At 39.9% G+C, this 14278-nt stretch overlaps 2 protein-coding genes across 4 annotated transcripts; both read right to left on the minus strand.

Annotated features, from left to right (window-relative positions):
• Positions 1 to 654: 654 nt before the first annotated feature.
• noc4l (nucleolar complex associated 4 homolog) lies at positions 655 to 6785 on the minus strand. The gene is made up of 15 exons (XM_017493368.3): positions 6584 to 6785; positions 6371 to 6491; positions 4932 to 5038; positions 4730 to 4837; positions 4326 to 4475; positions 3818 to 3920; positions 3708 to 3742; positions 3537 to 3587; positions 3326 to 3437; positions 2384 to 2444; positions 2181 to 2291; positions 1916 to 2079; positions 1723 to 1805; positions 1139 to 1252; positions 655 to 1044 (listed from the first exon to the last, which is right to left on the minus strand). The coding sequence occupies exons 1-15, from the start codon at positions 6731 to 6733 to the stop codon at positions 928 to 930; spliced, it is 1587 nt and encodes a 528-aa protein (XP_017348857.1). The 5' UTR covers positions 6734 to 6785; the 3' UTR covers positions 655 to 927.
• A 965-nt stretch (positions 6786 to 7750) lies between these two features.
• On the minus strand, positions 7751 to 12965 carry pus1 (pseudouridine synthase 1). 3 transcript variants are annotated; one of them, XM_017493532.3, is made up of 6 exons: positions 12696 to 12964; positions 12395 to 12621; positions 10234 to 10371; positions 9959 to 10061; positions 9181 to 9866; positions 7751 to 8020 (listed from the first exon to the last, which is right to left on the minus strand). In XM_017493532.3, exons 1-6 carry the CDS (start codon positions 12763 to 12765, stop codon positions 7988 to 7990), a joined length of 1257 nt encoding a protein of 418 aa, XP_017349021.1. In that variant the 5' UTR covers positions 12766 to 12964; the 3' UTR covers positions 7751 to 7987. The 3 variants fall into 3 exon arrangements, with proteins under 3 accessions (XP_017349021.1, XP_047017772.1, XP_047017771.1); XM_047161816.2 differs by lacking the exon at positions 7751 to 8020 and adding an exon at positions 8064 to 8673 and having other exon boundaries at positions 12395 to 12580; positions 12696 to 12965; XM_047161815.2 differs by lacking the exon at positions 7751 to 8020 and adding an exon at positions 8064 to 8673 and having other exon boundaries at positions 12696 to 12965.
• Between the last annotated feature and the right edge of the window lie 1313 nt (positions 12966 to 14278).

Genomic DNA, 14278 nt, shown 5'->3' on the forward strand with positions numbered 1-14278 from the left:
CCTACCGGTCCGGAGCTTATCTCGATGAAATAAAGTCATAAATGATAAACTCAGGAGAGAGAGGAAAAGAAAAAAAATGGAAACTTCTGTATTTTAAAGATCATTTTGTAAAATCCAAATACAGATCTTTATCGGAAAGGGTTTAAACGATGTTTTTCCTGCTTGTTCAATGAACCATAAACAATTATTGCACATCAACGTGTGGAACAGTCCTTAAGACACGAACAGTTTACAGGCTGTAGGTGATTAAGATCACAGTTACAGTAACTTTGGACACTAAAGAGACCTTTCTACGGCCTCTGAAAAGTCCACCAGATACTGACTGTTACTTTTAATATTGACTTTAAATATTGATTAATATTTAATACAAAATTATCCATATTATTGAACAGTCATTACTTAAGCATTCAACCCCTTTTTCTTAAGCAGCTCATTTCTGTTTTCATCTTCAGGAACCACTTTATCCTGGTGACACACACACACACACACACACACACACACACACACACACACACACACATATACATATATATATATATATGTGTGTGTGTGTGTGTGTGTGTGTGTATGTATATGAATGAGAGAGATTTTAATCTCCAGTCTAGGGTCCTCAGTTGGTGTCATGTTGTTGTCATGTATAGCCCTGCATATTTCAGATTGGGCATTTAACTTTTTATTGAAAAAGATTGCAATTACAACAGTTTAAACTTCCCTGAGATTCTTATGAGGATTACAGATCACCACTTTATTTGAGATTCAGTCACACTTTCACAAATTAGGATTTTTTTTTCCTTTTTAATTATTGTATTTATTTTTCTCAAATGTTGAAAAGTTAGCAAATAAAAATGGAACATTAAAATAACGAGAGAGAGAGAGAGAGAGAGAGAGAGAGAGAGAGAGGTATTAGATCCTTGTACAGTATCGTGACTACTCCAGAGAGAAGTGGAGGCCCAGCACTTCTCTGGGACTCTGAAGCAGACCGACAGCTGAATCAAACTCGAGTGGTACTGACTGGCTTTGGCTCTTCAGGTCTCGCTCCATCAGCTACAGAAACAAAAAGAACATTAAGTGCAAAATAGAAATCAAGCTTCCGGGTTAGGATATCATTTACAAAACGTGTTATTACTCTTGTACACACCTCAAAAGTGGAAAGTTCGAGAAGCTTGCCGATATCATCCTCGGGCTCGGGTAGAGCTTGGTTTATTGATTTGGCTGCTTTCGAAACATCTGGATGGTAATGATTCTGCAGTGTCTAAAAGAGTAAAAAAAAAAAAAAAAGTGATTGTGGCGGTGGTTTGTAAATAAGGCTCTATTTACAAATGAAAATTCACTTTGAAAGAAAATTAAATGAAAAGAGTGGACTGCATAAGGCTACATTTCACACGATTCACATAAGTGTAAACAGCCATAAGGCCTACAACAAGCAGTTATAATAAAGCATGAAGTTTATCATCACTCCTATCTCTTTATTACAGATTTCCTAATATCTAATCATTACAGATTTCCCCCTGCAACATTACTTATCCAAACTAATACTCCGAATAGTACTTTAGAATCATTTTTTATTTTGCAGCCTGAACACTTATTTGTTATTAACACTTCATGTCAAATCATGTCACTCTTTTCAACTTCTTTATAAAAAATAATAATAATAATAAAAAAAAAAGATAAAAAGGCTGAGCTCAAAATGATCAATACTACATTACTTCATATGAAACATACCTTAATTTCCCACAGACTGCTCTCTAGGGCATGGCACAGGGCCGGGTCCTCCTCCTCCATCACATACGGATCAGTACATGTCTCTGAAGAAAATAAAATACACTTTCAAACAGCCTTTCATTCTCAATATACAACTTCCCTGCCCTTTTTGTTTTTCTCTTTCGTCATTAGTGTCATCGAGTTAATGCCGTACCATCAGCAGCACTGGGTCTGTGGATGAGGACTCTGCATGACGGGTGTCTGCGGATCAGGTTACAAATAAAGGGCAGTACTATGAGCAAGCCAGTCGGGGGAGCGGTCAGGGCGAGCCGAGACAGCCGCTTGATAAACGCCGCTACGAGGTAAACTGGTAGATGGCTGTGGAAAGAAAACAAGAAAACAAAACCCCACACGTATGAATGAGCCTGTACTTCAGAGCATACAGGGCAGAGCGGTCATTCGAAGGTGGAAAGGTTTACCTGGAGGACAGGAAGATGTTGGCCAGGTGGAAGAATCGTGCTCTGTACTTCACATGGAATACAGATGGGTCCAGCAGGTTGTACAGCTTCTTATAAAACTCAGGATAATCTCTGTTTTATAAATAAGAGATCTACTGATCAAGTTCTGTGATGAATCACTAAAGGAATATACTTTTCATAGCATATAGTTTGTTAGTACTTACAGATTGTGCTCGTGGATGAGAACGAAAAGGCCATTCAGAGCCAGTAAACTGATGGCGCCGCCTGAAGTCCAACACACAGTGGAAGATGGTGAGTAAAATACTAAAAATTTATTTTTCTGTTACATTCAGAACCATCTAGAATTCGTCTCTTGGGGTTTTCCCCTTAGGGATCCCTTAACTATCCCAAACACTCTTGAGGAAGCCTGTTCCTAAGACTAGAATGGTGGTAACATTTCAGTATCATCATGCATGTAGAAGTATGTTTCTCAGAATTTCCTCCAACCCCCCCCCTTTATTTTCTTGGGTGTTATATTTTTGTATTATACTGTATTTTAAAGAATGTGCCACACCTGGAATTAATACTGGTTTCATGTATTGATGAACAGAGGGTGAAGAAAAAAAAAAATCAAAAACATCCACTGTCATTGATTCATAGAACAGAATAAACAAACTTAAATAAAATAGATGACAAAAAGAAGGTATACAAAAAACAAAAATAGAGGAAAGGAAATGAACTGGACATGATGGAGTAAGAAATAAAAGGGAATGGAAAAAAGAAAGAAAGAAAGACAAGTAAGGAGGAAAGAAACGAACGCACGGGGAAAAAAAGAAAGAAAGGGAGGAAAGCATGGAAAAGAAAAGAAAGAGAAAGCATTAACCCTGGAACATTAAACGAAGGTATAGTCCAGGACTAGACCACTGTTTCATAATTCTCTGAACTTGATTAAATATGTTCGAGTGAGGCTTAACAATTTTTTGAATCACATAACAGCTTCAGTCTGATGTTAGAATAAAACTAATTCATATATTTAACAACTAAATATAATTGCAATATGAGGCTTGTTTTTCGTACTATTCTGAACGAAACGTGTCCATTACCCATGTCGAGTGGAGAAATTTCTAATGAAACAGAGTATGACGTCACTTGCTGAAAGGACTCACCGACGTTATACGCCGCAGTCAGGAAGTCGATCATCAGCGTGGGGTCACTCATGTGGGGCAGAACAGAGTCATGCAGGATGACCAGCACCTTTTTATACATGCTCATGGGTAACTGCAGGAAAACAAAAATCCTGGTTAAACAACACTCAACATTATATACCAGAGGTCAGAATTCCAGGCTCATGTCTAATTATGAGAGTTTTATGGTTACCTTGTACTTCAGGAAGGTCAGCCACATCAGCTCAAACGCTCGCTTTTGCTCCTGAAGGATGGAGGAGGAAGAAAAACAAACAAAAAAAAAAACAAAAAAGTTAGTTATTCCATATTCTACATTTAGTGCTGCTTTAAACACTACACAGTTCTCATTCAAGATTTTACTCACTTTTAATTTGGCCACCTTCCAGTCCTCATATTTGCCTGAAAAGGTATTGATGATGTTAATGTGTTAAAATGGCCAGTAATAAAGGACTGGTGCACAAAAGTAGGACTCACCCTCCTGCTTGACCAGGAAGTTGGTGATTTCTGAACCCTGGCTCGGCACAGCGATGTTCGTGAGCAATGTGAAGACGTTGTTTTGGTACACGCGCATCTCGGCCTGTTAAAGCCACACAAATCAGCACACCGTCAGTGGACGTGGCGCTCATAACAACCACAACGACGACTTACTGCCGACATTTTTATAATAAACCTGCCACCAAACACCCTCGTCAGACCAAAATAAGACTTTGTTAGCAATTAATTTGCAATTACGTTTCTATGTATTATAAAATCCACCCCCTGAGAGAAAGAGGGGGGGGAAAAAAGAAAAGAACGAACAATAGAAAGAAAACGCTGACATAATGTCTACAAATAAAAGGACTTTGTTAGCACAATATACAGTTAAACGTGTCTGGATTATTAAAGCCAGAAGGAAAAGGACAGAAAAATAAAACATAAAAAAGTGAAAAAAGCACGTGTACATAGTCTATGAACATTTCTCCCTCCACCTCCACATACACACCCGTTTGTTTCTGTCCATCACTCTGTGTATGTTGTCTCGTGTCGCATTCATGACATAGTAGCGCACATCATCCATTTCTAGGTACTCCTGAAACCTGGAGATAAGCAGAGCCATGTCCTCTTTCTCCGAGAGCAGACCCCACACCACTCCCTGCAGACACACACTCACTGAATTCAATACTCAGAAGTTAACTCCACACGAAAACTTGCAGCTGGAACTACGGACAATGCTGCCGTGATAGGAAATGAATCAACATCTGACCAATAAGACTGGAGACGTCAACAGTGTGCGGTGTAAAGGATAATAATTCATTAGGACAGTTATACCAAACATTTGAAGTGAATTTAAGGAGAACTTTAAAGATGGTGTGCATGTGAAAGCATTCTGTTTTCTGAAGTACTCACTGATGTAAGCTCTTTGGGAAAACTGTAATGCTGACTCCAGTCCTGTTTCTGCAGAGGACGCTTCCCCTCGGCCGCTGCGAACTTCATAACGGCACAGAGCGCGCTCTCCTACCATAACAAACGCAAAAGCAAAGGACGTGCAAGACTCGGATACTGAGCACATACTAAGTGTACAGTGAATAACCTAACCCAGCTCACACACCTTTACTTGGTAAGATTCATGGCCGATGTTCTCCAGCAGCAACTCCACACAGCTGTTATAACGGTGTCTTATAAATATGTGGTACTTTTCATCTGCATCCCGGTCACCTGGAGAGATACGGGAAATCCAAAATATAGATTAATATACGAGAACGGAGCATTACTACTTCAGAGCATTGTATCCTGGCTTTTAGATTCGAGTGAGACGGTTCACGGCACACAGAGATACACTAACTCAAAGCTCAAAGAATAGGGTAACCCGTATGTGGAGTTTACTAATTTAAGTTTTTTTCTAGTCAAATAACGAAATACACAACAGTCTTATAACAGTCATTTTAATTCGTTTATTCATTCATGTTCCGTAAGCGCTTTATCCTGGTCAGGGTTGTGGTGGATCCGGAGCTTATCCTGGGAACATTGTGCATGAGGCAGGAATACACCCTGGATATGACTGATGCTTCACTGTGCACCACGTACGCACACACAGCCATTCACATCTAGGGCAATTCATGAGTTTTTTCCCCCCAAAATTATCTTAGTTCCCCTGTACTCAAGTCATGTCAAGGAGCATAGAAGTAGGAACTCCGTGGTTAAGGCATCGGGTTTGTCGTTAGCTTTGTTTCCATCCACATACTTGTATGCAAATTTAGGGTATACACCACATGCGAATAAAATCTTTTTAATGCGGATACATTTTTTATTCAATAAGAAGGCTATGATGGAAACATATTTACAGAATAAATTCATCGATTTGCATAAAAAAAAAACAGTCATGTGACTTTGCCTGAACAAATCATGTGATTGGATAACTGGCTCAGAAAAGTAAAAATGGCAGAGAGCGAAATGGGCCAGTTTCCCTGGAAGTGACTATTTTGTTCTCTTCAACACATGGGATGGAAACGGTGCTTTATTCGCAAATGTTTTGTCCGATGTTCCAATTTTTACACATAAGTTAAACCCGTAACTTGGAAGGAAACACAGCCACCGTCATTAAAGCAGTGGGGAAGGTCATGAGTTCACATCTCAACACTGTTAAGCCGGCACTGTTGGGCCGTTGAGCAAGACTCTTAACCCTCAACTGCTCCGCTGCTTAATTATAAATTGCTTTGGATGAAAGTGTCAGCCAAATGCGTAAATCTATATACAGTATGTCGACTACTGACCAGATACCTTTAGGTGGTGGATTACTCTCAGCACTGCCACTGATATGACCGTGTACATGGGTAAGGTCATACTAACTAATCCATCTCCAATATCCTGAGCACTTTATGCATGTTATATTATTATTTTATTTAAAAAAAAAAAAAAAAAAAATCACACATAAGCCAAAGTTTAGTAAACAATCCATCATTTGGACAGGATGAGGATGTGCATGTGTGATTGCTCCTCTACAGAACTGCTTGACGATGACTATTCTCCAACCTACAGCTTGCTTTTTACCTTGGAGAATCTCTTCTTCTTTTGGCAGCTGACCAACATACAGCTCTCCTCTCTCCAATAACTCGCAGAATAACTTCTGACAGGCGTTGATCGCAAAAACGACTTCTTTCTCGTCTTCAGACTGAAAGATTTACATAAAGTGAGTCCAGACCAATGTGATGGACCAAGAGGTTAAAATAAACAAATAAATAAATAACCCCAAGCTAACATTACCTGTAGGTACTCCAGCAGGTCGAATATATTGTTAGCATGTTTTCTGCTTTGTAATACGAGCTCTGTTTTGGTGTTTATGGTTTGTTTATATGAAGTCTGGCTGTTTTCTGAGGCGCTCTTCTTCACGTTGTGCTTCTTGGAAGGCGCCATGTTGTCGGCTGTGTAGCTGAGAAAGAAGCATGCGCAGAGGTTTTGTGTGTGTAAATGTCGCCCTCATGCGGTCGGAGGACACGAGGCGCTCGGATGTGTAAAGAAACTGGCCTTAACACCCAAATGGTGCCTTCAAATCCGGACGGAAATATCATAATTACGACGTGACCGCACATGAAGGCCACCTCAGTGTCGTAATTACAACTCGTGAACTCCCAGTTTGGGGGCGTGTCAATAACAAAACGTCATGGTGATTGACAAGATTAATATGACACCTACAGCAGACTGTAAGATTTACACCGATCAGCCATAACATTAAAACTATTGACAGGTGCTGTGAATAACACTGATTATCTCCTTACAGTGGGACCTGAAGAGGTGGGATATATTAGGCAGGAAGTGAACAGTCAGTTCTCCAAGTCGATGTGTTGGAAGCAGGAAAAATGGGCAAGTTTAAGGATCTGAGCGACTCTGGGAAGGGCCCAATCGCGATGGCTAGACAACTGGGGCAGTGGATCAGCAAAATGGCAGGTCTCGTGGGGTGTTCAGGACTTAAACGATCTACTGCTAATATCTTGGTGCCAGATACCACAGCACACCTTCAGAGGTCTTGTGGAGTCCATGCCTCGACGGGTCAGCGCTGCGCAAGGGAGACCTATACAATATTAGGCAGGTGGTTTTAATATTATGGCTGATCAGTGTAAGTGGTAATTTTGCACGTTAACTGTTCACGTCTTCAATTTCATAATTAAGACCTTCTGACCAATCAGAATCGAGAAATCGATTGCAGTGCTGTGGTACAAGTAAAAGTGTTTTAACTTTAACGATTTAAAGTTGTGCAAATTTTCGGTCATCATACACTCACCCGATAAACCAACGAACAGTGTAATAGGGTGTCAGAAACCACACAAGCAGGTCTGTTCGCTACATTAACCCTTGTAGCAGCGTCGCAAAACTAAAGCAAGCAAAAGTCTTGGACGGCTGACGACAATTCGGGTTAAAGGGAAAACGAGGTCAAACTTCTAATTTAATATTTAATATATACATTTGATAACAGATATAACATCATAAAATATAATCCCAACAAAACCAAATAAAATAAAAGTTTTATTTCAAAAAGTGTAATACTGAAAACACTGGAAGAGGAAAAAAAACATGCAGGTCAATTTTTTTTTAACAAAATAATAATAATAATAATAATAATAATAAAGTAAAATGTAAGACACAAGAAAAAAATAAAGAATTTCAGATGTCTCAGTCTGAAGCATTTCCATCTTCATCTTCGTCCTGGGGAGAAAAAAAAAGAAAAGAGAATATTCTCTTTTTAGGATAAGGTTTGGCACTACTTTTAGTCACATATCACATATTCCACACATATTCATATAGGTCAGTTATACAACGTTTACATCCCTGATGATTTCTGGGCAAGAAAGTCACCACCTTTTTTTTTTTTTTTTTAGTAATTTATTTGCAAAAAGTAGAAATGTTACAAATTAAATTTGGGTGTCTCCCAAAACATGAGGAGAATCCACAATCTAAAACAAAGTTTAATAATAATAATAATAATAATGAACGTACATGTAAAAATCTAACATTAAATGTTGTGTCGGGACAAAGCTTATTCCTTTTGTCTTAAGGGTATGCAAACTTTCGCACAATCAAATTCAAACTTACTTAAAACTAGCTGTAAAGAATAAAACACAAGGGCCTATGCTGTTATAGGAAAATAATCAATGACAGGCTGAGTGGTTACCTTCCTGAAGTTTTGAAGTGTTTTGTTCCATCTTATACTACAGCACTTTGCCAACAACTACAATTGGACTTTTTAGCCATTTATAGTTACATTTAATGGTGTGGAAGGTCTGTGGGACACTTATCACTTACATTACAACAGCATATAAACAGTTGTTCCCTCGCCAGTCTCTCTCTTTTTTTTCTCTCTTTAAGTTAATAAGACAAAAAAGAAATGCAGCTGGTTACTAAGAAACAGAAAAACCACAAAGTCCTCTGTCCTGAAGACTTTCCTGTGGAGGAAAACCTACTGACTACTACAAAATCACTCGCACTAGAGACTCCTTCCACAAATGTTAAACATCTCACAGAACACTTCCCCATATCAATTATTATATATGTTTCTTTGTTAAATATTCATGTTTTTAATCAGTTTGGTATTAGTACCTGTGAATAAGTTGTTACCATGGAAATGATAACATATTAGAATGAGCGCATTAATATAAAGCGGTGCTTTGAATTTCAGCCAGAACAACCGAAAATGATTAACCACTGGTCTGATTCTGACCAATCAGATTCGAGAATTCAGCAGCACTGTGGTATATGTAGGCTTACAGCACTTGAGTGCTCTTTTATCATGTCGAGAAGAAAATATGGAGCAAATGGAATAAACATAAGGGGGGGGTGGGGGGTTGAAAAAATGCACATTTACGCACCTTGCGTTCTTGCTTTCCGGATATCGTGGCGGTAAAGTCATGAATAGGCAGTGTACTCATCCAGCTGACCATAGACTTCTCCTGACACTCTGTCTCCACTATACTCGGGTAAATGTGCGCTTCCTTAAACGCGGCTATAGCGTCCTCTTCTTGCTTCCACTCCAGGGTCTCATGAAGACCGTCTCCCCCGAAACGCTTGTTGTACCGGTCAAAGTGCACCCGCTCCAAAACCAGGCCGAGCCCAGGAGCCTTGGGCACGTCGACCTTCTCTTCGCCCCAGCTCCTCTCAATGATCTCCTCTTGTGCGTATCCCTTCACTACAGCGATCACCAATCCAATCATCTTCCGGATCTGGTGCATCATGAAGCTCTGGCCTCGGACTGTGATCACTGCAAACTCCGCCCCCTGCCTGACGAACGGTTCTCCACAGGACATTTCCGTGATGTAGCGCTTGGCGCTCGGGTCCCGAGGGCCCTTCTGCGATGTGAAGTTGTGGAAATTATGGGTCCCTTTGTAGAGCGCAAAGAGCTTGTTGACCTTCTGAAGCGTCTCTGTGTCCAAGCGGAATGACGTGTCCTCTTGGTCAGAGTCTTTTAGAGAGAACGCGATAGTGGGAAGCATGTAGGAGTAGGTCCTGGCATCACAGTTGTTTTTGGAGTTAAAGCCGCCTGTGACTCTCTTCAAACCTGTCAGAGGAAACTTTTTTTAATTAAATCAAGCAATCTCTGCACACAAAGATGAGTAAAAAAAAAAAAAAAAATCTGAATAACAGTCTCACCTAAAGCTCTAATCTGTGGTGGAAGGTGGGTATTGATCTTCTCCAGAATGTTCTCGATCAACCACAGCTTTAGAGATACGACCTGGCCTGCCGCAGAAACACCCTGTTAAATAATCAGAAGAGCTCATGATCATAAATAAAAGTATAGCTATGACAATGACACGCAATATAATACATTCATACAGTAACATACAGAGTAATGCAGGCTTCAGATACCATCATTTGGTTATATCACCCACCCCTGAGCTGTACACAATATGATTTTCTTCCCTTACCTTGTCAGTCCTGGCACATCTCTGGAAAGACATCTTCTTCATATCATCTCCATGATTTTCGGGAATACACCCAGCTTTGATGAGTGCAGTGACCAGTTCATCTTCGATAGTTTTAAACTGGGAATTTCCAGGATTTCTCTAATGAAAACAGAAAGGGAATTAATATTAAAGCAAATCATGTATCCATCCATCCATTTCCTGTACCGATCGTCCTACACAGGGTCGAAGTGGAGCCTGGAGCTTATCCCAGGGAACTCGGGGCACAAGGTGGGGGACACCCTGGACAGAGTGCCAACCCATCGCATTCCACGTGTATCAGTGAGCCTCCCCCAGATATTAAACACTTCCTGGGTCACGAAACACATAAATAGATGCTACCTGTATACTGTATTATTGTTTTACTGTATTTTCAAACTGCTGCTGGAACTTTGGTTCACCCAAAACTGAAATAAGACCCAGCATCTCTTTTGAATTCGTGATGCAATTTGCAGAGATTTTTTTTGGTGTTTTTTGCAGGAAACTATCTGAATTGGTGAAATTAGTCTTTCGCAGTGATGTTTGTTGGTAAATGAGACTCTTGCTGTATTCATCTTCGACGCACGTGAATGGAAGAGGGCTTTGGCTGAATGTGTGTTGTGATGATGTCACATGACACGTCTTGGCCCAGATCTGCAGAAAATCTGCGGTAATTTTGAAAAACTGAAAGCTCCTGATTATCGTGGGGTTTTCTTGATTTTGCGATAACTTCTTAAGTCCTGGAGAGACTGTTCCTTGCCTGCTCAACCCCTTGGACACCATGCTGTTAACAACAAAGACGCCTATTTTGGCAATTTCTGCGGAAATCGCTTATCTTATGCGATCTGACGATAAATATCACACTCTACAGACATATGTCCTGAAAACTAATCCCTAATGTTCTGAATGGAGCGTGATCGTATGACCATGTGACGCAAGCACATCCGGGTTCGGATGTTTGCAGCTCGTTAGAAATTCCTCCTGTGGTCATTTTATTACTGTCCAGATGTGAGAGTTAACACTGAAGAGCGATATAAAAATTTTATTACAGACGTCCTCCTAATAACATAATCCAATCTGAATAGGGCTATTATAGTATTTTGTAAAAATGTAAATAGTTAGTATGTGGTGCCATGACCAGAGACCATATTCGTACAACATACGCCCTTTCGTGTTCACCCTTATTCGCTATGCATTTCCTCAGTCACTGTATCATTTTGTTCCGGATTTTGCTGAACGTATTCGGATCGACATATAGTACGTGTACATGGACAACAATATTCTGATATTAACCCGATACTCTGATTAAGAAATTAGCATGTAAACAGCGATTATTGATGACCTTAATCCGACTAAAGTCATACTCGAAGTAAACACAAATGGAATTAAGATGTGTGGAGTATTCCTGTTTGAGTCGCATTATCGACGTTCGTTACAGACATGTACACGTCTTAATCACACTATTAACGTCTTGTGGGAGTTTTCACCGCATTTTGCGACAGGACACGTACACACACGGCAGCGCTCCACCGTTTGACGGCAAACAAGAGAGCACGGCTTCAAGCGAGAAGGCAAGTTTTTGGTCTGAGTGGGAAACGATGGTAATGTTAAGAATCCTGAAAGAAATGGATATTATGGCCGTAAGAACAGGAATGTTCCTGGAGAATTTGCATACGCTGTCGTCAATTATTTGCACGTACAGCATGACAAATAATTAACTGCACTTGAAGCGTTCGTAAAATTTAAAAAACGAAACACCCAAAACTGTATACGGTACCATAACGAAGACAAACTCTATGCTGATACGAGAAATTCTGGAGGGGACCGTCGGACCGCGTGGCGTGGGAACGTAATGACGTGTGCCGTTAATCGATCTATGTTCTATAACATGTAAAACGGGAACACAAAGGGAATATTCTAAAATCGACTCATGTAAACAACTTAATCAGAATACTGTCTAACTCAGAAGACAATATGTCTAATTTCCTGTCTTCTACAGATGTTCCTTCTTCATATTTCGCTATGCAAATAATCGTTATGATGCAATGAATATGCAAATGAGTCTATGACGCCACCTGGCGATTTCTATTAGCACTAGCTATTTTCCCCTTAAATGAGCTGGTAACACTAAACATGAGCAACTTGCCTGCATTCCATAGTATCCTTTGCCTGAATAGGCCATAAGGAGGACAACTTTTCTTTTTGGAAATCTTTTCTCCTCGTCTGTTTTCAGCTTTTTAGCTTCATTTTCTACCTCGGTGCTTTCTGAAGCTCTTTTCAGCTTTGTCACGTTGCTGTGATTCTGATTTTCTTCCTCAGACATCTTGCTGGCCTGCACACAAAGTCCACAAAACCTTTCAATCCTGCACCAACCTGTGTAAAAACACACAGACAAGATATAAGACTGAAATGTGATTCTGAAGCGGTTTAGATGCTAAAAAGCTCACCTTTGGGTTGAACAGCTGCCTTCAAACGCTGACTGCTTAAAACACTGACAAGCTGATAGAATTTCAGCATCTCACGTTTTTTCCTCTAATTATTCAATAAACTTGAGAAGCTCATTCTTGAAGCTTCTGACACTTTTGAAAATCTTGTCAAACGGCCATTTTGTTTATTTTTTGTTTGTTTGTTTGTTTTAATCGCATGTGTTCCGGGATACCTTCCTCTTGTCTATGACCGCACGCGCACATGGCGCAACGCACTCTAACCTCTCGGGAAGTATCGCGAGAACTCACGAGAAGCTCGCGTTACGTCATTCTTCTGTATGTAATTTTGTGAAACATAAACAGAAAAGAAGAACTGTAAAAACAGAAAGCCCTGTGTTAATGGTTCTTAATCTCTGCATCCTTTTGGTAAAACGTACTTGAGGAAATTGCCACACATATTTTTAACATTAAATATTAAAACAATTCAGTACTTTTCCATGACTTATCCTTTATAGGTTATGAAAACGGAAAGGGACATTTTAGTTCACACACACCCCTATAAAATATTTGGAATCTTCCACAAGGCACAACAGGAAGTTGCATCCTCCAAAAATCCTGAAGATCATGGGAGAAAGAAAACAAGTTTTCTCAATATTTTTCCCCCTTTATTTTCAGTAATAGTGATATTTTAAAGTACATCCCTGTCTCTGTGTGTGTGTGTGTGTGTGTGTGTGTGAGAGAGAGAGAGAGAGAATTGGGTAAGACCAAGGAATATAGCCGTGATGTGCGGCAAAAGGTTGTTGAGCGTCACAAAATGGGAAGTGTCTATAAGAAAATAGTAAAAGCATTGAAAATGCCCATTTCCACCATCAGGGCAATAATTAAGAAGTTCCAGTCAACTGGAAATGTTTTGAATCAACCTGGAATTGGACGTGTGTCCATATTTTCTCAATGCACTGAAGAGGATGGTTCGAGCGACGAGACAATCTCCAAGGATCACAGCTGGAGAATTGCAGAAGTTATTTGCGTCTTGCGGTCAGAAAGTCTCCAAAACTACAATCCGAAGTCACCTACATCACCACAAGTCGTTTGGAAGGGTTTCAAAAAAAAAAAAAAAAAACCTCTACGCTTATCCAAAAACAAACTCAAGCATCTTCAGTTTGCCAGACACTACTGGAACTTCAAATGGGTTCGGGTTCTATAGTCAAATAAAACCAATATAGAGCTTTTTGGCAATAAACACTGACCACAAAATCATGGTCCTGCCATGAACATCCCAGTCCCCTGACTTGAAACCCATAGAAAGCCTGTGGGGTGAACTGAAGAGGAAAGTCCACCAGCATGGACCTCAAAATTTGAAGGATCTGGAGAGATTCTGTATGGAGGAATGGTCTCAGATCCCTTGCCATGTATTCTCCAACCTCATCAGGCATTACAGGAGAAGACTCAGAGCTTGGCAAAGGGAAGTAGCATTAAGTATTAACTAAAAGGGTGCCAATAATTGTTGCACACCTATATTGCAATTGTATGATATCAATGAGAGCGGAGTATTTTTGTGAATTTTTTTTTTTTTTTTAAACAAAAAGTTAAACAATAAAGACATT

Source organism: Ictalurus punctatus, chromosome 18 (genome assembly GCF_001660625.3).
Source record: "Ictalurus punctatus breed USDA103 chromosome 18, Coco_2.0, whole genome shotgun sequence".
Classification (NCBI taxonomy): Eukaryota; Metazoa; Chordata; class Actinopteri; order Siluriformes; family Ictaluridae; genus Ictalurus; species Ictalurus punctatus.